General features: G+C 38.8%; 1 protein-coding gene across 1 annotated transcript in view; it reads right to left on the bottom strand.

Annotated features, from left to right (window-relative positions):
• znf804b (zinc finger protein 804B) overlaps positions 1–25,268 on the bottom strand; it is a 43,373-nt gene that overhangs the window by 10,022 nt on the left and 8,083 nt on the right. The window contains 1 exon segment of the mRNA XM_028471824.1: positions 1,003–1,140. Coding sequence (XP_028327625.1) covers positions 1,003–1,140 — 138 coding nt within the window.

The following is a 25,268-nucleotide window of genomic DNA, read 5'->3' as shown; positions in this document are numbered from 1 at the left end:
ATATCAACTAGTAAACTGAGGAGTGGAGAAAAAAAAAAAGGGATTAAAAGTGATTTTGGTAAGAACTTTACATGTTGTCTTTTCTGTCAGCTGCCATTGTATGCATTGTATGTGTGAGTTCTGAATATTTCTATGCTGTGAGAGACACTCTTATCACCACGCTGCCATAGAACAGAGGAGGCAACACTTTTTCCAACTCTTGATCTACTTTAAAAATGGCTGATTCATCAGGATTTACTATTGCAGATAAGTGTCAGTAAATAATAGTATTATTAAGTGTTGTCTCGTTGCCTAACAGTTGAAGTGGAAATGAAACAAAAACACAGCAAAACAAGAGCACTGAGAGCACAAACCTCCGCCAGGTGCCAAATATCCTCTTTGCCAGATATTGGCAGTTATCAGGATCAGTGATCCTAATCATAGTACCATGATCATTTACACTTTAAAGGCTTGGAAGAAATTTATATTCCCTTTAATAACGATACAATAGGTTCAAATGAATAGGCATTTTCTTTAAAAATCGCAATGACATGCGCAATTCAAATCTGATCTAGATGAAACTCTTTCATAAAGACTGGTCAGTTTTGACCTGAGGAAAAATCCTTTTTTAAAATTTCGCCAATTATGAAAGAGGGATTTTCAGTTTTTTCAAACTAATCCAGTATTCACCAGGATCCTCTCCAAAATGTAATGAGATGTTTCATGGTTTAAGGTCTATCTTTGGTTAAAAGTTTGTCAAAATCTGTTAAGCACTTTTGATGTAATCCTGCTAAGAGACAAACGTTGGTAACAATACACACAGGTCAGTAACAACAAAAGCAGACACAAACTCCTTCAATGTTAAACCGCTATATGAAATTTTGTTGGGTATTGGGTAAGGTATAAGTAGATTGATGTAGAAACAAAATATTTCTATCAACATACACATCCTTTAAACTTACAATATGTCTGTGCATGTTCTGTCAGACATTCTATATGTATATGTTATAGGCTCTCATGTACCTGCTTGTGTGCATGGTCGTAGGAGTTGATGTGGTTGTCAAACTCCTGATGTCTGAGGTATTGCTTGTCACACAGCTCACAGTAGAAAAGAGCTTTCAGATTCTCCACAGAGCACCGCAGAGCCCTCTCGTTACATTCCTGGAAACACAAAAAGGAAAAGGATGCTGTGAATATGTTATAGTATTTGGACAGTACTTATACACTACGAGATGTAGATGGCGTGATAGGAAACCATCAATACTGTGAGCAGTGGTGGAAATGGGAAACAAGACAATGGCAGATTGTTAGCCATTCAGAGCAAATCTGCTCCTCAGACACATCAGCTATAATAACCTCTATATGTGCTCAGCATAAACCTGTTATATAGCCACCCATTAAAGTAAGTTTTCTTGTTTCCACTGCCGTTGGACAAAGCCAGTAAAGCCATGGCAGCTTGAACCTGGGGACACATTTAACAGAGCTACAATAATAGAAATTTGCACATGTAGTAAAACGGCAAACTGTCTGAGTCTGACAGCAGGGAAAGTGGTTCCTGATGGCCGCTGCATCTAAATTGCATCATTTACAGTTTATTGTAACTGTATCGGCTCATGTGTGGCAGAGAAAGCTTTAAAGACGTACAGAGTCATTTGAATACGACAGGGACAAAGCGATGCACAGTCTCATGCACTATGTAAATGGCACATGGACCTGAGGGAATACTTAAAATTTTGCATGCCAACATTAACTGCAGGGATTCTTCTGGTAGGGGTGGTCTAAAGACTTGCACTCTCTAGGGTACAATATATGTGTTTGTGTGTGTGCATCGTGCCATGCTGTGCTTCACAATGTAATTTCCCCCAGGCTAGGGGCTGCCAATAAACACTATTGAATTCAGTTCTACACTGACATGATCAGAATTTAATTTGAGGTTGTCACTTCTTTCTTGCCTTTTCTCCTCCTCTGCTTGTTCCCACTTCTCTATCCATTTCACAGTCTTCTTCCCTCTCTCTGCTCCCTTTGCATCATATCCTGTTTGAATTTCCACTATTCTCCCTTTTTTCCCTCTGTATCCCCTTATATTGCCTCCATTTGCCTTTTTCACACTTTCTGGCATGCTCTCTGGTTTTTTGTGAGTCCTGGGTCAAGCAGTGACAGAGTCTATTGGCCCCAATTTGCCTCAGTAATATGCCTGCTCACAGGAACAGAGACGAGAGAAAACGAGAACGGAAGGAGCGATGACCCCGCCTCACCTCACGAACACACATGAGAAACACCCCAGCATTATTGTTACCAGAGTGACCATTATCCCCACCAGGGACTTTTTTTTGGCTGCACACACACATATAGATACACAGCCTTCATTTTGGGCCATTTCCAATGCAAATGCATGGATACTAAAATTAAAAAGGTTAGAGAATTACACGGCAGGCAAAAGACAAGTTCAAATTTAAATGCTTTCCATACACCAGTAGCAAAGGAATTATACTGCTTTTATTGATTTGCACCATTACCCTCAATTAACTCCCTCAGTTAAAATTTAGGTTTTATTTAAAGCTACCACTATTGCATACTATGAATGTAAAAAAGGACTTAAGTTGAAGAACAGTCATGAGTTTTTCAGTCATGACTATAGATTAACTAAACCCCGCAGTATTGTGTCTTGCCCAAGGACACTTCCACACATAGACAAGTGTAACTTTGGGATCGAACCCCCAACCTCTGGATCAGAAGATGACCCCTCTACTACCTGAGCCATGGTTGCCAGTTTTTAGAATAGGGGCGGAGCCAACAGTGTCGGTTTATGATGTAAGAAGCCACTAAAACTTCCCAAACCACCATTCTCAGCAAAAAGCTAAATTCAATTTTAATAGCCGAATTTCTGATCCAACTGATCCATGCTTTTATCTCCAGCAGACTGGACTATTATAATGGTCTTCTAACAGGAATCCCCCCAAAAAGCATCAAACAGCTACAGCTGGTTCAGAACGGGTCTTAACCAGAGTCCTCTTCGTCTGGCCCGCTGGAGGTGTCACCGTCTGTCTCGCCTGAGCCCCCTTTGTCTGGGCCACCAGAAGCCCCTTCATCCCGGCCACCAGAACCCTCTTCGTCCGGCCCGCCAGGGGTGTCCCCGTATGTCTCACCAGAGGTGGTCCCATCTGTCTCGCAAGGGGAGTCCCTGTCTGGCCCACTGGAGGTGTCACCGTCTTACTCGCAAGGGGTGGTCCCATCCGTCTCGTCAGAGGTGGTCTCTTCTGTCTCGCCAGAGTCCTGCTCCTCGGGCTTGTCTGTGCCCCCTCATGGGAGGCTGCCTGACTCATGCCCTTTGGGCCCGCTTGCTCCACCTTGTGGGAGGCCGTGATACTCATGCTCTTTGGGCCCGTTTGTTCCAGCTCATGGGAGGCCGCCGGATGCCCGCTACTCGGACTCGTCTGCTCCACTTCATGGGAGGCCACCGGAACTCTGTTTTGCCTTAATAAATCCTTTTCGTAGTCCCTGTGAGGGTAATACAAGTGTTTATGGGGTGATTGGGGGATCTTTCATTTCTCCCTGCTGTCTCTGGCCAGAAAACAGCACTTGCAACTTTCCCTGCCTCCGACCCGGTGGCAAGACGTACTGCTTTACGGCGCCCAATACAAACTAATGTTAGATTATGACCAGCCCCGTGGCTGCACACGGTTGTCTACAAATTAACTTTTCTCAAACTTATATCATGGCAGAGCCAGCAGAAACACACAGCAGCAACACACAGCAATCATACACAGAGTTTTTACGACAGTCTCATAACCGAAAGGGACCTTTAGGGGGAGCATTTAGCACAAGTTACTTAGTTCTGCTTTAAAAGTGCTTTTTGAGACAATCAAAGACACTGAAAAAACAACAACAAGTACAGTGATTAAAGAAAATATAGAGGGCAGCCACCTTTTACAACAAAATATGCCAAATTTTGACCAAAATGTCAAGTTTTATACAAGAGTCAATCAACAACTACTTGATACCAACTACATTTGTTTTCAGCAGGAAAATGTGGTTTTGGAGGGACGTACTCTTTAATGCCAGCAGCCAGAAAAGGCTGAAGCAAAAAAATAAATAAATAAAACAACTTCACAATACCTAGAATAGTGAAGCTGTATTCTGGTAAGAGACTAAATCAATCGGAAAGTAAGACAAGGAATCTTTAAATGTTTTGTACAAATTGAACCATGTGTTCACACATCTGGCCCCTAGTGTATGTGGGTTCTGTGTCATGAACCATCGGTGTGCATGTAGAAAATGGTATTGATCTGCCTCAGCAACCGGCTAAAGCAATTTCCAGCAAATGATCCAATCACCAGGCGTGGCTTTCATTTCGTGATGAAACTGAGATAAGGGATGGTTGTATTTGCACTCTTTAGGGCTTAGGAACGATTAAGAAGGAAGTGGTTTCAAAAATTTACTCACTGTATTGTTTGTGTGTGCTGTGTATGCTCAGGTGTAGTCGGCTATTTGTACAGAAACCTGTGCTTCATTGTTGTTGCTCTAATCTATAGGAAAAAGGCTGATATTTATAAAAGGAGCAAAACTCAAAAGAGTGATGGCATACTGACCAAACATGACTGCTTATCAGATGTTCCCTGTGAGTGATTTGATTACACTTTTCAACCTTTTCAATTTATTGTTATTCCTTTGATCTGGAGTGAGCATAAAAATTGGGAGATTGTAAGCATATGAATAAAGAGGCTTAGCCACGGGCTCCTATTATAGCTTTGCACACTAATTCTCCTCATCACACCACTTCTTGGCAGGTCTAAAGAAGTCGGTTTGTCAACGATTAAAATTAGTTCGCAAATTTGGTGACGTGTCCACAGGGATGAATGTCTGACTTCAAATGTGTCAGACTCTTTGCCCCTATTTTGGAAACTGTTCTGTGTTGTTAAAACGATGGTAGAGAGATTTAAATTGCTTTGAACAAACAAAGCTTATGTCATTCCTTCTCATCTTAAGCCCCAAAGAGCATGGCACAATTTTAGAAATTAATTTACATGTTCATCACTGCACCCACACAGGAGTTCAGCTGGGGTTGGATGGTCGTCAGACCGGTTAGTTTCTCAAATGTGATGGCACTACAGGGGGTACTTGAAAAAGAGAGTGGAAAATCAACAAATTAAGTGTCAGTCTTGGTCCCACCTTAGGCGTGATATGACCAGAAATTATAAAAACTATAGAAATAAATCAATTCAGGAGCCATTAAATCAGTTTTTTCAACCTTGGGGTCAGGACCTCATGTGGGGTCGCCTGGAGTTTAAATGGGGTCGCCTGAAATTTCTAAAAATATTTACATAGATTTTTGAAATGTTGTAATTATTATTCTTTTTTCTTTATTCTATTTCTATACTTTCACTTTGTGAATCTAATTAAACAAAAATAAAAAATAAGATCACAAACTAACTCCCAAAAAAAATGTCTTGGAGTCGCCAGAAATTCTTGATATCAAGATGGGGTCACAATCCAAAAAAGGGTGGGAACCACTTTAATAAATACAGTTTCTTTTCACTTATTTACAAAATAAGATTCTTTAAAATTTGTTATCACTCATTCATTACATCATTATGCTCTAGAGTTGTTTTTTTTGTAGTATTCTGAGAAAAATGTTGTAGTCGGACAAAGCGGGTACTCGTATTTAGAAATAAGAGAAAGGTTAGAGAACCACTGGGTAGTTAGTACCTTTCTAATGTATTGCAGCAATAGTAATCCTATATGCACAGTCACACACATTTAGTCAACCTGATTTACTGGGGACAAATTTATCTAGAACCATTTTAGCTCAATAACATAAATCTCTTTGCGGGATCGGCACAATGGATGTTTGCATGATTAAAAGTTGAAAGGCTGTAAGCTTCATTTTTGTCGGGAAAGTGCAAGGGTAGTTATAGTTGCACGGCAAGGTTTAATGTTTTGAACTGCAGTTGAAATGAGCATGTCACACTTGAAGGGTTTTAAAGACACTTGTGCCTACATTGGAGAAAGAGCGCTTTGGAAACTAATGCCAATAGGTTCGTGTATTAAAACCTTTTTGTGGGAACCTCTAGCAGTTGTGCTGATTCAAACTTCAGCAGCAGTAGTTTTCTGATGCAATCACCCTGTCACTACCACAGATCCTCTTCAAGCCGTCTTCTTTTTAAAGTCATCTGAAATGTATGATACATTACGCCCCCATGACTCTAATGACTACGTTTCTATAGTCATGCCACATATAATGAACACCCAGGAGAGATCTGTATTCTCACATACGGTATCACATACAGTGGACTTAGTCAATAGATTTTCATTTTACAATACCAGCCTTATATCAACATGAGGAATCTCCACACCTTGATCATCTTGATAATCCAGAGGGTTCAAACACATGTAAACTGTTATGTTAAACGTACAATCTTTTTCTGTGGCGCTTGTTGATGATGTAGTGTTGATGTTCTCCTGGGTCAGAACCCACTCATTCTATAGTATGTGTGCCTGATAACATCTCTATGCAATCCAAGGATGTCTCAGAAAGCCATATTTCTGCACCGTTTAGACATCCATCTTCTAAGACAACTCCTACCACTGAAAAAGTAGTAGATTTGTTATAACCCACAGCCTGGAGTAGACCTAAAAAACATTTTATGATCTGAGCTTGACCAGATACATGGGAACACCACACAACATGCAGGAAAACAAACTGCTTATTAGTCCTGATCAGGGCAACAGGTGGCAACAGGAAGAGCAACGCTATTGTCCCACTGGCCATCTGACATACTATACATTGACCCAGTCGGCCGTCGACCCTAAGTGGGCTGGTCCAGTCCGCTAGGTTTTTTTTTTGAAGAGCGAGTGGAGGCAGACATGGTAACTAGTGGCCAAAAGTTGTCCAAAAGTGGCAAAACCGTGGCAAGAAAAGAGTGTAAAGGGACTGAAATGGGCCAAAAGGTGTGAAGAGTGGTCAGGTGGTAGCTTAAATGAGCAAAATGCAGCAAACAATAGAGAAAAAGGGCAAAATGTGGCAAACAATAGTGAAAAAGGGCAAAAATGTGTAACAAAAAGAGGAAAAGTGTAGAAAAAAGAGGGAACAAGTGGTATTTATTGGGAAAACGTTAGCTTATTTGGATGAAAAGTGGCCAAAAATATGCAAGAAAGGACAAAAATTGGATAAAAATGTCAAAACGAATTCGCAAAAATGGCCGAAAAATAGTAAAAAAAGGGGTATTATATTCGCAAAAGGTAGCTACTATCTGAAAAACTTTTTTGAAAAGGGGCAAAAATAGGAGTTGCATAATGGCGGGGTGTTCATCTTGTAATTGCCAACATGGGAACAAAAACAAGTGTCATGCTGGGCAAATGGTAAATGGACTTGATTTTATATAGCGCTTTATCACCACACTGAAGCAGTCTCAAAGCGCTTTACACATCAGCTCATTCACCCAATCACTCTCACATTCACACACCAGTGGGACAGGACTGCCATGCAAGGCGCTAGTCGACCACTGGGAGCAACTTAGTGTTCAGTGTCTTGCCCAAGGACACTTCGACACATAGTCAGGTACTGGGTTCGAACCCCCAACCTCTCGATCAGAAGACGACCCACTACCACCTGAGCCACGGTCGTCCATAAGCGAGTTCCTCAACCGTAACTGCCTGTGTTGTACAGCATTGTACAGCATTTAAAAGTATAAAAAGAAATCAAATCGTTTTTGTCAGACAGCTTTAAAATTCACAGTAATCGGGGTGAAGGCTAGATACTTCTCTGTCTCAGCAGACTCTGCATGCTCTTTCTGAGTGTAGCCTACATGCCCTTTATTTTAGTATTTCTTCCAGCATAGAAGTCATATGCAAATTAGAGTACTTAGAGATTCTGATTCGTGCAGCATGGTAGCGTACTGTAGTAGTGAGACCTTCTTCCTGTGAGTTTTACATTTCCTCGTAGGAGTGAGTGTGTGTAAATTACTGATCTAAAGTTTACATTGAATTCAAACAGCCTCTTAGAACCATCATCTAGTTTTGTGGGTACAAAAATTGGATTAATGAAGTTTAGTATATTTTTCTAGAAATACAAAGTTCATTAAATGAGTTTTTAAAGATACTTGTGCATTTTTAGTCAATGAAGCAAATAAACACTAAATAATAAACATTAAGGTTTATAGTCTAGGGTTTTATTTTAATGTTTCTTACATGATAATTTGTTATAAATTTATCAGCTAAATTAAAGTGAGGGGGAAAAAAAAAAAAAAACACCCCTTAGTTGACTTCACTTGTACTCCAGCTAAATTGTTTCTCACATCCCACTGATCCCTTTCTTGTTGTAATTAAATATTGAACATGTTTTTCATGGATTGCTGAGCTGTATGATTCCTAAGCCTCATAGACTAGAAAAATAGTAACCACAACACAGTGGAAGATTGACATTCTCCTTATGTAATTTATAGCCGTTGTTGTAATACATGATTATCTGATGAAAAGTTATAAAGTAAGATATTAAAAAATGTCTTATTTAAAAAAAAAAAAAAAAAAGGAATAAAGGTTAATGAAGTGAGTGGCCAGAATGAGGGAAAAAAGAAAAATATTGGATGCCATATCTGTTGCAGCCAGTAATGATATCAGACATTACTTTCCTGCTGGGCAGGATTTGAGAAATTATTAATGTATAAATAGTTACATAACTCATTTGTGACAATGCCTCATTTCTTTTTTCTCTCTTTGGATTGAAATAGATAGATGCTAATCGATGAGCACCAATACATTTAAGAGGATGAGTGGATTTATATGTATCTGCAGTACACTGAATTCTCATGTTGTTTTGGACACACCATGGTGCAACTGATCAGATATAATAATGGCTAACAGCAAAGTAATTCCAAAATAAATTGCAACGTTGGTTGGGCTCGGAATTCCAACACATTAAAACTAGTAAGAAGTAGGACAAAACAACAGTCAGCATGCATAATAAATCTGCAAAAATCCTGCCTTGTAGCAATACCGCTGAACACAGACTTGTTCCGTACAAGTGCATAATTTTTTTTTTAAACTTTTACATTTAGGCCAAGAAAAAAGTTAAAAAGTTCCTTACAATGACTTATTATGTTTAAGTAGAAACTTTTTTTTTTTTTTTTGAAACGCTTGATTGAGAATGGCTAATGGTCAACACGGCATCTATCACTGTATCTGTTATATATCGCATGCGTGTTTAATCTAATAACGGCTAGAAAAATAAAACAATGCTTTTGTCTCACAATGTATTTGTCTGCTGCTTCCTTCAAAGTCACTTAAATGAAAAATAAAGAAAACTGAAGAAAAATGAAGGACATGAGGACAGAACATGGATATGAGGATTTTATGAATTTAGAAAAGTCAAATTGCTTCTGTGTCTTGTGAGAGCAATTCAATAAACAATTCACAAATGTTCATCAAGCCCATTAAAGTCTTAAATGACTTAGTTTGCACTAAAAGTATAACTCTAACATAGCCACTATAATGGATAGAAGCCATTTCTTTGGATATACAACAAACCAAATGTGTTTGCCACTCATGCTGTCGTTATCTCAATGTGTTTGTTCTCTTCTTTCTAAACCATTGCTTTGATTATCCACATCAAACACACACACACGCACACAATCCACACATTCACAAGATGAGATTTCCTGGCAGTGCAGGGTGGTCTCTTCTTAGACTTCAGACTACCAGTAAACATAAAGGGTGTTTCAACAGGCAAAAATCACAGCTATGTTGATGTATTCCTAGCAATGAACGACTGCACGACAGCCAAGGATTGACTGTGTGAAAATAACAGCACACAGCAAATTTGGAAATAGAAAAATCTAAAAAAATAAAATAAGCACAAATTGAAAGTGTGGTCCAGGACCGGAGACGGAAACCACTGTAACATCACGACGTAAAAGTTTATGTGAGAGAACATTGCAAACTCCTCTCGTCTGATCTGACCTTTAAAGATTAAGAGATTAATAAAAAAATAGTAGTGACCTTGATTTTTGTGGTTCAATTTTTACATTTGCGTATTATTTCTTTACCCACATAGTTTTTTTTTTACTGCATTTTAAAATAGCCCCATAATGTTGTAGTTTTATTGCACATAACTGCATTTGGATTAAAAAGCTTCTCCACAATCTTTATCTTGACAAAGCGGGACAATCATTTTCTCATGTTTGTGGTTTGACATCAAAACAATCATACATGTTAATGTACAGCCATAATACATTTCCTTTACATAGGGTTTTCTTTTCTTCTACGACCAAGCATTATTTTCAGGTGTGTTTTGTTTTCATCAAAATTGATGGAAACCAATTGACAGTTGACAAATATTAACTAAACAGATCTAGGATGTGGAGATATTGCAGTTAAATTAACACATACAGTATGTCAGTTGTTTAAGTTATGATGTTGACTGTAATCTCTACTCAGGCTGTTAGGGATGTACCTATCATATACAGTAACAATAAATGCATAAGTAATGGTTTGGAACTTTGATGATGGAGTGCAGGGTTGGGGTCATTTATAATTGTAATCGCGTAATTGATCACTAATTACAATTATGACGTGATGATAATTGTAACTGTAATTGAAAACATCGGTTGATGTTGTAATCATAATTGAATTGTGAATTAATTCAGATAATTGACATTGTAATTGTAATTGTCATGGAAATTCTTTAAAAAAAAATCTGTGGAACCATGTTACAATTATATGGCTTACACATACTTAGGTAATAATTATTCAAATATGTTTCATATCAACTTTTACCACTATATTTCAGTTCTCTCGAGTATCATTTTATCTTTTAAAAAATAAATAAATAAATGGTAATCTAGGGCTATATTGACAGAACAAAGGCTCAGACGCCCACACCAAAAATATTAATAACAATATTTCCATTGATTAGGAAGCCTAACAAGGTAAGCAAGAGATGTAAAACAAATAGGATAAAAGATAATGTTTTTTTGTGTATTTTACAGCTGATTTTACATGGGTCAAAACTACCCCTTAAAAGAGATGCTAACTGAAAGCTAATGTAGTTGTAATTGAACATGGATAATTGAAGACGTAATTGAAATTGAAAAATGTAATTCTCTGATGGCGGGGAACAATTGCCCCCCAAACAGACATATTAACTGTGTGCATATGGATATTTTGTTTGGTACATCAAGCCAAGTAATGAATTGAGTTGAAACAAATGTCTAATGGTTTGGATCCATGGATACAAGTCACAGGTTTAGCAATCCTAGCAACAATATAGCAAAGTATCTCTCAACCCTTTTGACATTGTGGCGCCACATTTCAGATACAAAAAGAGCCCATGCCTTATAAGTTAACAACCACTTTGCACCCTCTGCACCTCATGTTTTTACAGGCACATTAATCCTTTTCAAACACATTTGCTAATACATCTCATTTAACGGTTAGATGTTAACAAAATAGTAAACAGAAAGAAAAAGAAAAGGACCAATGCGTGAAACATCTCATTTTGCTCACATTGACAAAAAAAGCTAAATATATTTCTACATCTGATCAACAGCATCCGTCTTTCTTCATGCCATAATTGTTGGTTCCCAGGCTGTCATAGAAGTGGCAACATTAATTTCAGAGTATCACATTAGGAGTATAAATGAGGTATTGTCAAATATCTCTAAAGTCTAGTCATAACAGCAGCTCTAACAGTGAAATTACCCTGGGGACTGCATAGATAAGAGCTCCTGTAAGTTGAAGAGTGTAAGTGAATGTAATGACAAATTTATAATTAGATCATTTTAAAGTTGAAGACAGACTGGGAAGAGTCCATACAGCACAAGGTGATTTCTAGGGATGGGAATTGATAAGAATTTAGCGATTTATCGATACTGTTACCGATTCTCTTACCGATTCTCATCGGGTGAGGGAATGAAATAATACAAATGATTTGTTTGCTTTAACTGTTTATTATTTTATCTTTGTCTCTTTAATTTCCTGCATTGATATCAGCTCTCTTTTAATCCACAGGTAAGGCAGGTATAGATTGCTTTCACTGGATAATAATATATACAATATGTGACATTTTGGTTACAAACATTTGAGAATATTTACAGTGCTCCTTTTGAACTTGAACAACTTGATCCAAAACCAAAAGAACAGCTGCACTTATCAACTGTGGTTGATCAACTATTTTTGTGTAGAAAGATTGGCACGTTTGTCTTGTCAGGAAGGATACGACATTGTTCTGGACTTAGGGTGTCTCCAGCTGTGGAGAACACCCCTTCAGGTGGTGTCGGGCAAGCTTGGACACAGAGATATTATTCAGCTAAAGCAGACACCATTGGAAATGTGTCCCTCTTCATCCACCACCAGAGGGTGGCGCTGTCTTTGGTTGGGATAGGAGGAAGACTTCTTGATCCACTTTTTGGACTATGTAGGGCCCTATAAAATCCATGTTAACGGAATCGACCAATGAAAACAGAATTGACTGTGGAGCACAAATGGACAGAATCGGCATGAAACGTCCGGATTTTTTTTTTTTTTATGGGGAAATGTTTCCAGGGAGTGGTCATTAGGTGCACTGCCCGCCCCCCTCCCATCCTGGTCGCTTCAAACAGGCTTCAAACACCACCTAAACTACCCGAAACACTGTCTAAACTGCCAAAAAACTAGGCAAATCATCACTGACTCCTAAATACGGAGCCACCATTGCCCGTTTAACTTAACGGTGTCTGTGAATCTACATCCGTTAACATGAGCAGCTTCACCTGCTCAGAGTGTCTAAACAACATGCTGCTTGCGTGTGACGCTATCACGTATTTCCGACGTAAGAGGTTTGATCAGCGGAATTGACAGGCAAGCAAACAAACAATTCCTGGAAATTGGATTACTGGGAACCGGTTCTCAGAAAGAACAGATTTTCGATTCCCAACCCTAGTGATTTGAGTATTTCTTTCTGAAAGTGTATCGAAACAGATTCATGCTTTGATGGATGTATAAGGAAACATCATCATCATGTTGTGCGTCACTGCATTACAAGGTACATTTCATTAGTGAAAGCACAAGATGAGTTCCTTAAGCCTGTTTTTTACTGCTTGGGAACTTAATCACCAAAATGAACAATATAGACGCTGTTCAGTATAATGGTTTGAGCACGCACACGCACGCTCGCACACACAGGGTTCACAAAGTTAAGGCATTCTTTTCATGACTGCATATGATTGAGAGACATATATTTTGGTCCTGTTGTTAATGTAATGTGTTTGTTGATGATTTTAAATGTTTTACTGATTGTTGTTGTTGCTGTCTATTTTAGGCTGTTGAATGTTTTCTTTCGCACTTTTTGACCATGTAAAGCACATTGAGTTGCTTTGTGTATGAAATGCGTGATACAAATCCATTTGCCTTGAGTGTGCGCATTAGAAATCATATGCCTCGCAGATCAACGAATCGAACATCATTTACTCCAAAACGAAAGGAAAAAGGCCAAAATTGCTGCTCGAAGTTTCCCCACCATAAACTCTCTCTTATTGACATTTCAGAAATGTTTTTGCATTGCATTGTGGGATGTGGAGTCCCGTAGATGGATATTATTTCTTCATTCTTACCGTGACTTGTGTTTTTTGCCAGACAAAGAGCATAGTGATTCTCTTGTCAACATACATAGAGTTTGTGGGGGTTGCCCCCCCCCACCCTGCTGCCCCAGTGTTCAAAAGTTGTAATTACAGTTTTCCCAAATTCATTTTTTTGAATGAAGTATTTATCTTTTGCTTTGATTCTAACATATTACTGTTAGTTTCAAGTCAGTTAGTTCTACCTCAGGTGTGTAGTAAGGGTTTTTAGTGAAATGGTCCCAAACTTTTGAGACTTTAGGTTGGTTCTTCTTCTGTTGCACAATTTTTCTTCACAATAAAAATGTAAACAACACTGAACCCAGCAGTTCAGGCATGGTACTGCAGCACAAATGACGCAGAAAAACGGCCGCCGGTCTGATTTTATCATTAATTTACAACATTAAAAGACGTGTTGACACAAATTTTTTGGAGTCAACGTTATCATTTATGTTCATAATTATTTTTGCATTATTGTATATGTTATGCACATTGTGGTTGGCGCGAATCTCGAGGCGGTCTTGGCCTCCCCGGGCAAGAATCTCAAACCTATGCTTGACATCATATCCCACAATGCAATGCACGAAAAAGTCAACAAACTGAGAGTTTACGGTGGAGATGAAAAGAAACTTCCAGCAGCAATTTCCACCTTTTGCAATGTCAAGCAAATGATTTTTGATTTATTAATCAATGAGGCCTACACTATGGATATATCTGATGAAACATTTTCACGTACAGCAGCTTTGAAACACGTTGACATGTTCCGTTATATCTATGATGTTTTAATGCTCATGTAAACTATACAATATTCAGACTTACAGTCTTACAGATCTGCAGTGAACACTTCAGTGCATCAATAAATGTCTTCTTGGAACAGTATATGCAACTAAGAAACACTTTGAATACAAAAATCCACCATTTTGGATCGAGACCCAGCATAAATTGAGAAAAGAAAAAAAAATCTACTTTTTAAAAAACTTTTTAAAACTTGCCTGTTCTTTTTTCACACGCTGAAATATTAGGAACAATAAACTGCACCACAGTCCTGTTAATGTCATGAGTCTATGATTAGTCACAATGGCTGGTTAAACAATCACTCAACAAGCATTCAAAATCGAATTACCTGTCTATCACAATGTGAGGATAAAGAGCTCAGTGGCTGATATGTCCACCCTTCACTGCTTCCATTCTCTGTTTCTCCACCCCGTTCAACAGGCTTAGCTTGTTTTAACTTAGGTATTCATGAGTTTTATCGTTAATCGATCCTTTTCTTTGCCAGATTTAAAACCTGTCCACCTTTTTAGGATCAACACCCTCGACTCTTAATTTCCCTGCACTCGTATCATTGTAAATATTATGTGAACCTGGGACTCACTGGACAGGTTAAACGGATTCAGTGAAGCAGAGAATTGCTCTCTGACAAAAAAGAAGGCAGTGAGGACACTTTAAAACTATTTACTGTTTTAACAAAAATGACCATCAGTTTCCAGTCATTTTGTGAATGAAATGTATGTTTAATAGGACAGAGGCACAAGTTAATGTAACATGGCTTCCTCGGACTAACATAGGTTTGTAATTTGCTTGATGCATTTTTATATATGTACAGTACATTTTATTATAGTGATTTGAACCACTTTCTAAAGTCAAAAGTAATTTCCACATCTGCTAAAAATAAAGATTATCATTATTACTTTATATTCCCTGAAATATCAAGAGTGAGTCATGAAAGTATTCTTAAACTCTTATGAATAACCTTTTCTAAACATTTATGATTAAAGTTGTTAAAGATTATTCTGCTAAAAAAACATTTTTTATAATTCCCTCGAGGTTTTTCCTGCTGAATTTCAGGGGCTATAGAAAGACAACATATTCCTGAGTTAAAATTTCAAATATCTTGTTTGAGAACCATTACATCAACAGCAATATGTACTTAGAAATACCAGAATTATTTCTACTTTATGAAGCCCAATACATTGTTGTGGCAAAATACTCATTTGTGCACATGAAACACTCCTACGTGGCCATGAAATAAGTACAACGTGTGCACAAAAAAGCCATCCTTGGCCGCAAAATACTTCAGTTATCAATAATACCTGAATCGGAATCATTTATTAATGGCCACACAACAGAGTTGGTAGAATTTGTTTTCGGTACAGCACATCATGCTCACATCTCCTGTCTCAGTTACATACAGTACATACACAGACTCTGTACCCAAGCAGCAGACACAGGAGCAGAGCTCGTACCGTGGCAAGCGTCACGGCCGCCATCTTGATTTTAGGCCAACCTAAGCCCAAGTATATGTTATGTAGTGATGTGACAACTGCACCATTGCCAAAGTGGTAAATGTAATAGACATACAATAATTTTTCTCATTGGCGCAGGATCAATATTTTGTTGAAGCAACTTAAAATGTTTTTTTTTTTCAATGAAATATCATACACCTGTTAATTGTTTTATTGTCATTATACAGATTGTAAATTGTAAAAAATACAATATGAACATATAAGGTTGTCATTGAGCAAAAACAGCAGCGGTGAGTCCATTTTGCACTGATGCATGTCCGTACACACAGAGCTGCACACACACTGATGCATTTTAACACTTTTCAGGGTTGTACAACAAAAATCAAGACAGCATCGAGGAGGGCAGCTCAGCTCAGCGCCCCAGTCCTCTTTAATAACATCTGACGTTGCTGCAGTAACTAGCCACGCTAACTACCGGGAATGAGATGAATATTATTAATTAGTGTTTCCTGCACATCTTATACTTATTCCATGGCCCAAAATTAGTATTTATTAGAAACACAGTAGTGTTTAGTGCACGAGAAATATATTTCATGGCCACAAATTACGGTCTTTTTAACCCTTTTGAAACAATTGCTGTAGCCGTTTCTTGCTATTCTTCTTATTTAAATCTTAGATGCTACAGCACAACCAAAGCTTTTCTTCTTTGTTCCAACAGCTTTTTTCCCCCTATACCACTGGCTTTTAAAATACTTTGATTTCCTCTCATTTGTTCCTCCTTTCCTCTTTCTTTTCTTATGCTCCTGTCACTTAGGTGTCCTTCCATCGGTGTAATACGTGTGTGCCAGTCTTTTCTCCACTCTTACTAAATGTCACCTCCAGTATTAAATGCTTTTCTCTCTCCCAGCTCACACGGCAAAAAAAAAGTGGTACTATATGGGCCGTATACACTCTTGACATTTAAACTACAGCACAATTGAAATCCTAGTGTGAATAAATGGATCAGGAGTGCTGTGAAGCTCACGGATGCGTGCATGCGCACAGACACACACACATCTATGCTGTCCATCATAATCATGCCTTTCCACATGAGACAGTTGACTGACTGCTTCAAAGATGGTTGATTGTGAATCCGTTAAAGTGATCAAGTTGGGGATGTCGTCCGTCAATGTGCAGTGATACAGATTACAGAGGAAGACGAGTTAAGAAGATGAAGGTAATCAGTTTGTGAAGTGACAGATTTAAAGAACAGGATTAATATGATGGCAGATTACATGCCTCCTCTTAAAGCGCAGGCTCTAAATCTCAGAAATTTACAGATGAGGCTCGAAGATGAACGAGCACATGATGCGTCGCTGATGTTGCTGCGTTTTAGAATGATTGCTCTCAATCAGGTCTTGGTGGATCTTACTATAAAAAGCTTTCCAGTAGGGTCTTTGTGTGTGCGTGTGAGCTGGCTGTCGATCGGGCAATGAAGGCAAACTGTGAGAGCATCGAGCATGATCTATCATGTGGCACATGAAAGCTTGTGTGTATAAATAGCAGAACATTTTACAGATCCAAAGGCAGTAACTAAGTACTGTATTTATGGGTGCACACAATGACTCATGTTACAGTAATTAGGTTCCTTTTATGGGTACATTTTTTTAAGTATAATTCTAAGTTAGAAATTTCACTTGTACTCAAGTATGTTTTAAAAGAAGCAAAGCAATTTGTTAAATTTCTACACCTAACCGATACTGAGTAAATTATATATTTTTTTGTTTTAAAATGGTCAGCGGACATTGTGAAACTAGAAAAAATGAAAATGACCAGACAAAACTCAAATACATCACATCGTAGCCGACCAGTCAGATTAAACATAATGCACAGCGCCATAACAGCATTGAATGCCAGTTATTTTGTCAGTTTTAGAGTTCATAAATTCTTAAAGGGATCCTCCACTGTTTTTATAAATATGGTTTAACACCTTTGAAATGTCCTTATTAGAAGATCTATGCCTAACAAAACGCAATATTTTGCACCAACTTTTAAAACTGGGACTACTGTACATTTTGACAAAACTTTTATTTGATTCAGGTGCTTTTGTGAAAGTTCCAATTGTGCACGATTTTTTTAAGTTTATACATGAGACTATTACTGTATGCAAGGGAACTGTGGTAAGATTTATTAATAAAAATAAACGTGGGGGGTGAAAGTAACTGGTAACTTTTACTTCGAGTACTATTTAATTGAGCTACTTTTTATTTGTAATTGAGTATTTTATGTATGACTTACTTGTACTTGAGTACAATTTCAATTAAGTAACAGTACTTCTCCTTGAGTAGGATATATCAGTACTCGTTTCTCTGTAGGGTATAATCTGTGTACCCCAATACATTCCCTCACAGCCCTGCATCCTGCTCTGCCTTCTTCCATCTTTCTACTCAGTACATCTCTGTCCATCCCTGGGTGTCCACACAATTGTTTTAAACTTCTATTTGGCCCTTTGTACAGCAGCATTAGTATGTATGACTGTGTGTCTTGGGGTTTAGAGGTTTATGTCTCCTAATAGACAGAGATTTGTCCTGTCACACTAACACCCACATACAGCTTATAGCAAGAGACAGAGGGAGAACCGGTACTTGTATTTAAGGTGTAAAGAGTAGAGAGTGGAAACCGTAAGGTCTTGAGCTCCGGAGAGAAAGGTTCAATTTCTTACACATTACACAAAAAATATTGTCACGTTTTACCTCTTTTTTTCCTACTTTTTCACAATTATTCAGCCCCACTCTCCTCCTCTCTTTCTAGCCTTTTCAATCCTTCCCTTTGCTGTGATTGGATTAAGCCCAAAGAAACAGTGGGAGCTGATGAGGAAGGGATGATAGCTTATTAAGCATGTGAGAGGTGAGATGACATTAAGCTGTAGAGAAAGAGATTGAGGAAAATGTGTGTGTGTGTGTGTGTGTGTGAGAGCACAGGTTTTCAGCCTATTTTAGGATTTATCCCCACAGAAGGTAGGTGAGAAGAGGGAGGAAGTCAGCCGTTTAGCCATGGAGCACTTTAATCAAGGGGCGAGCAATCCAGCATGACCCACTCTGTTATCCATTATTGATGCCTGCCTCAGCCAGGCTGATGAATCATTAAGCCACTCATCAGGCCTGGGAATTGGCCTCAAAAACAAAAAAAAAAAAACATTACTGCCGCCTCCCTGGCCTTGACACTCATTTACATAAATTACATGCCGCTCTTTTTTTTATACATGCTTGCACATAAACACGCACAACACAACAGTTAGCATCATACATACAGTATAGTTCACTTGAGCAAACACACACCACACAACTTCTTCTCACTGCTCATATCAGTTCTGTCACACATGGAAGAAAGCATGTTATTTTGAGCTACCGATGCAGAAATCCCACAATGGTTTATTGTTCATGACAGCCGTTGAGCAACAGTAAGAGCAGCACATTCACCCAGAGATGAAACACAACATACCTCCCATCCTTTGGACTTCACAGGACACGTGTAATCCAAACAATTACACAGAAAGAAAAAACATTGCAAACCTTACACGTGAAGTGTAAACTGTGCCTCTTGAGGGATGACAGAGAGAGAAGAAAAAAATCTTACAGTTGGTGGTTTTTTCCTCTTGCCTCAAGGTTTTCGGGCATTAAAAAGAATAAGTGAAGAATCTTTGAGAAAATGATGAGTACCCGTAGCAGACAAAAAATAAAGAAAAAATACACACGTCAAATCCTCCAGCATGTTTCTTCTTCTCATCTTTGTGGGGCTTCTATTCATCTGTTCTTCTGCTTGCATCTCCTGCTGTTTTTGTCTTTCCATTCACTGTAGTGACTAATACAGTTCCACAGGGTCTGACTGTACCTCACAGCATGGGATCGAACACACCAATGTGAACTCACTGAAGAACAATTAGATAGATACACACAAGCAGACGGAAGAATCAGGCACTCTTCACATTGGATTGAGCCAAAGCCTGGCCGCTGTTGGCTGGAATATCACAGTGATCCAGCCAGGACATTTCTGCACAGTGGCACCACACAGGGAGGGTTACTGCTTGTGGTAATTGCAATTGGTTATTTTAATCATGTCATCTGATATGGAGACTGGTCTAAGTAACCAACAACATGAATTATTGTGCCTGCCTGCTTCTCCGTGCTCCTGGTAAGGTATGTCTGGTATATTTTAAAGCATCGTTATTAATGCATGACTGACCCTGCACAATCACAGTGTCCCGGTAGGTCCTGTGTGCTGTGCTGTCATACATAAACATGAGCGCACATCAGAATGAACACACACGAAATGCTGTCACATAACAACATGATTTCTCTTCACACAGGAGGTTAACAACTTAGAACCAAATACTGCAGAAAGAAGTAGGGGTTGCTGGTTCAAGTCCTGGTGCGGACCAAAGATACGAAAGTTGTTCTGGCAGCTGGAGAGGTGCCAGGGCACTTCTCGAGCGCTGCCAAGGTGCCCTTGAGCAAGGTACCAAACCCCAACACTGCTCTGGTGCGCTCCCTTCATAGTAAAAGCGGCCCCACTTTGACATCTCTCCATTAATGCATGTAATTTCAAATGTTAAAAATTCAAAAATTCAAAACTTGACCGCTGATACGACTTTTTGACCAAAATGGGCACTTTTTTTCAGCACGAAAATTATGCGTTTTGGCTCTAGTGGGTGTAATTCGGACTCCGGGGACCAGACCTGAAACTTTATTCAGCCGAATCCGAACACTTTTGGAAAATACCCTTTCGGGTATGGCTTGGTGCTTGGGGTCGGTGGCAGAGTGCGCTGGGCCCTTAGCCCCTTGGGGGTTTCTCGGGTGTGTGTGTGGGGGGCGGTGGCTGCCTCTCGGCCTGTGGTTAATGGGGCATATAGGGGGTGCTCCCCCATGGGGGGGTGGCCTGGGGCTCTTTGGCCCCCGCTCTTTCTGCTGGCCTGGAGGCCTCTTCGGACCCGGGGTGGCACCTGCGTTCGCAGAAGTGGATCTTGCACAAACTTTGGTCATGGACACATGTCTTAGGCTGTGGGATAAACTCATACTGGGCTTAACCTTTGACACGTCGATTCCAAATACCAGTTTAAGGTATAACCACTCACTCCTTCCCTCTAGTCACGGCCACCACCATCATACTTGAGCTCCACACTTGTCACCAGACTGGCTGAATGATTTCACAACACACTATACACAACTATAACATCACATCTCACTTTAACGCAGTCATTTCTTCCCCATCGTTTCCATTTCCTATGCTGACTCCCTCTTCCCTGTTCCCTTCCCCCTCACCTAGGTGTAATACTGCCCTCTCTTTTTATAACCTCCCTATAATAAAGTTATTCTTACCCTTCCTTAGGGAGGGCTGGTGATGGTCACAATTATGCAGTAAAATTTATTTATTTATTTATTTGCAATAACAAAACATGCATTGCTGTCTATAAAAGATTGCACTTCTTGCAATGTTAACCTTCTACAGCATGTGCAGACAAAGTAGGAAAATCAATGAGAGAGAATTCCAGGCTCAGCCAGCCAGGACTCCACCCATTCCGCTTGGTACATGACCAGCAAAGATAAAATCCAGCCACTGGGTCCTGAGAGGCTCTCATGAGTAAAATATATTTGTCTGTTGTTCAATGCAGTCCAAAACTTTTGTGACTTTGCCCTGCCTTCGCCATGTTGGTTTTACCTGTGAGGTATTTTTAGAGGGAGGGGCTTACATTCTTATGTAGGGTAGGAGGAGTGAGGATTGTCAAGAGGAGGAGTTTACCCCTTATGAGTCATAAGGGGGCAAAAATCCTGGCCCATTTGGAGCTGCCTTTTTAGTAAGTGTGGAATAACAAGGGAGGAAACATCACTTTTTCCAACTTTGGCCCTTTGAATGCATAAGGAATGCATACCACTATAGCAAAACCATTATGAAGTGAATTTTTCATAATACTGCCCCTTTGTAATTGGAGGGTCACTAGTTTGAATCTTACCTGTAGAATGTTGAGCAAATCCCTTAAACCTAACATGTCCTTTGGCACTACACTGTGGCTGCTCACTGCTCCTCATAAATGAGTGATGGATCAAATGCAGAGAACAAATTTTATGTATGTACCTGTACATATATGATAAAAAGACTTAATAATAATAATAATAATAATAATAATTATTATTATTATTATTAAGCTCAGTAGGAAGGATTGCTACTGGATTTTCTTTTCACATTATTTTTATGGTTCCTGCATCATCATTTGCTTAGTCCAAAGATTAGCTGTTACCTTGCTTCATCACAATATAGATTAAATTCCAAGTCTACTAACAAATGCTAACTGAATACACATACTGTAGCCTACTTTCACATACATTTTGACTAATCCTGAAAATAGCTGAGTTCACCCTATTTTATGCTATGACTTTAAGCAATCTACGTGAGTGCACCAGCATATTCGAGCAGTGCAGCGTGAACCGTAGAAGGCTATTCTGTGTGAATTGCAGTGATGCTAAACATAAAAGCCTTGATCTTATGTCAACCAAATTCAGGGAGATAAAACTTATTCCTGTGCATTAAACTTTCTTTTCCACTTTGATCTAAAAAATGCAAAGTGCACATTCATTTTCTTTGAGTTGTGGTTATTTTTATAACACATGCTCAGAAACAGTGAAGAGAAAAAAACACAATGTGAAAGTTAGAAGGAGTCCCTTGTTTTTTGTTAGGCTGAAAATTATTCTTTCAGCTTTTGGAGGAGGTTTTGTTCACAGCTTTTTTTTTCTTCTGAAGGTCATTATGCGAATATAGGCAAAATTGGTATTTTTTTCTAAGATGCCCTTAGACCTGATCTCCTGTCAGACTTACAGCAGCATGCAAACAATTTCATGCAATAAACATATATGCCATGATTAAATATAGGACGCAGCACTGAGAGCTGTATGAACCCATCTGTTCCTACATTCTGTGGAGGAAAAAGGGTTGTGAATACACCAAGTATGTGACAAGGAATCAAGATCTGCTATTACTGTAAATTGTTGTAGAAACAAACTACTACAAATAAATAAATGAATTAAAAAACCCAAATGAAACCAGTTGAACTCCCGTTGTCTGGTTCAGTATTTACTATGGTAAATGGACTTGATTTATATAGCGCTTTATCACCACACTGAAGCAGTCTCAAAGCGCTATACATATCAGCTCATTCACCCAATCACTCTCACATTCACACACCAGTGGGACAGGACTGCCATGCAAGGTGCTAGTCGACCACTGGGAGCAACTTAGGGTTCAGTGTCTTGCCCAAGGACACTTCGACACATAGTCAGGTACTGGGATCGAACCCCCAACCTCTCGATCAGAAGACGACCCTCTACCACCTGTGCCACGGTGGTAGAGGGTTATATACTGTTTTCCCCTTTTATTTTCTCATTTTTCTGCATATCTTTACCTTTTTACTATCTGCATACTTTATTGTTGGTTGCTGATTATTTACACTTTTTTATTTTTTTGTTTTACTCAACTTTTAGTATGTAATGTTTTATTCTGATGCCTTACTCTTATTTTTAGCAGCTGATTTTGGTTTTATCCTCCTTAGGCTCTAGTGGCCTTTATATGACAGGAAGGGGGTAAGGGAGAGCAGGGAATGACACGCAGGAAAGGGTACCAGGCCGGGAATCGAACCTGGACCCGCTGCAGGTGAGGAACTACAGCCTCCATACATGGGGCGGGCGCTCAACCCACTGAGCTACACACCGCCCCTTTCATTTATATTCTTACTGATGGACATTTCATTGCCAAATCAAGTATTGGGCACTGTTGGCATTTTTATTTTTTTAAGCTTCATGTGTTGTCTAAGGCATGTCAATGAGAAGGCTGACACGCTGACAAAATCAGCAGTTCTGACTGTGAAAATAGTTTCAGTGATTTCATAATTTTAAACATTATACAGTAGAAAGTAGTTAAGTTTTGAAATATGAAGCGTTTAAGCACAAAAACAGGATTATTGGAAAAAACCAAACAAAAGAAATGAATTTAAAAACAAATGACACCCTGGCCTCACTTTTATACCTTCAAGGATTTTTCTGCAATATTGCCACTGCAATATTACTCCCTTCACCCTCATGCAAACACTCCTACACAGGCATACCATGCACACACACACAGCTAAACAGCTGAACCTTTGACCTGCTAAAAAATGAATGGGCTTCAGTGATGAGATGAAAAGCAATAGAACAGGAGATCAAGAGGAGAGTCACGGAGATTGGATGACCACCCAAATCTGGTAAATGAGATGGATAGAGGAAGAGATCATGCAACAATCACTTTACAACAAAACACAGACACACAGGATTCTTTCCCAAGAACAATATTACTTAAATGTAATGATTCACAATACGTGTACTGTTCGTTCTTTGGTTATTCCGTTTCGAATCCAAATTGAAATATCAAATAAATGGTATGTTTATTTTGTTTTACTAATTTATAACCAAACCAGAAATACAGAAAAATCAAAAACCAGACAAGCAGCGTTTTTCTGTTTTAAAATTAAATCTTGTTATGTTTGTGTAATATTTGGATATTTACGAGAAAACTAGGATGAGAACTTCATGTTTTAAGCTCACCACACAGAGGGGACCCACAGACGAGGGCAGTTAAAAAAGGAGCGACACATAAAGTCCCACAACTGATGAACTGATGAACTGAAACATAAATAGAAAACAAAAACAAGAAAATGGAGTTTACGAAAACCATGCACATGATATGTGATTAAAGAACCTGAGGTGGTGTATTTAATTTACTGGTGCTCCTTGTTTCTTGTGATCAACCTACGTGTGTGTTGACGGCTGCTGTAAGTGGCTAGGGATATTATAACATGCAAAAAAATATTTTTACTGTCCTCGAAAAAGCTATGTAGTAGTTTTCGCAAAAATGTCAAATCGTAGAAATTCTAACATCTAATGTTCCTCACACCAGTCTTACAGTCAATAGTCAGCCACCAATTTATTTGGATACTATTTGGACTGTAACACCACAAAACAAAAATGAAAGCGTGAGCAGCGTGATACGAGCTGAAACATCCACAGACTGCATAAAAACAGGAGCAGAAAACTGCTGATATAAATCTTAAAAAGTCATTTTGTGTGAGGAGACCTGGTCCAGGACCTGTGGAGGAAAACCAGGTGCAGCAGCAGACTTCAGTTTTGGTCCTGTTCTGTCTGACAGAATGTGATGCGCTCTTGCTCTAATTATCTCGTAAACATCCAAATATCTCACAAACCCAATGAGATTTAATTTCTAAACAGACGAATGGTGCTTATCTGTTTTTTGTTGTTTCTTTCTGTTTTAGTTTTGAATTAGTAAAACAAAATAATCACACTGTTTATTTGTTATTTTATTTTGGTTTTCAAACGGAATAACCAAAGAACAAACAGTACACGAATTTCATCACATAAAAAATGCTTTTCATCCTTTCACC

This window comes from Gouania willdenowi, chromosome 16 (genome assembly GCF_900634775.1).
Source record: "Gouania willdenowi chromosome 16, fGouWil2.1, whole genome shotgun sequence".
In the NCBI taxonomy this organism is placed as follows: Eukaryota; Metazoa; Chordata; class Actinopteri; order Blenniiformes; family Gobiesocidae; genus Gouania; species Gouania willdenowi.
Note: the sequence above shows the minus strand (reverse complement) of the source record. Positions and strands in the feature narration are given on the sequence as shown.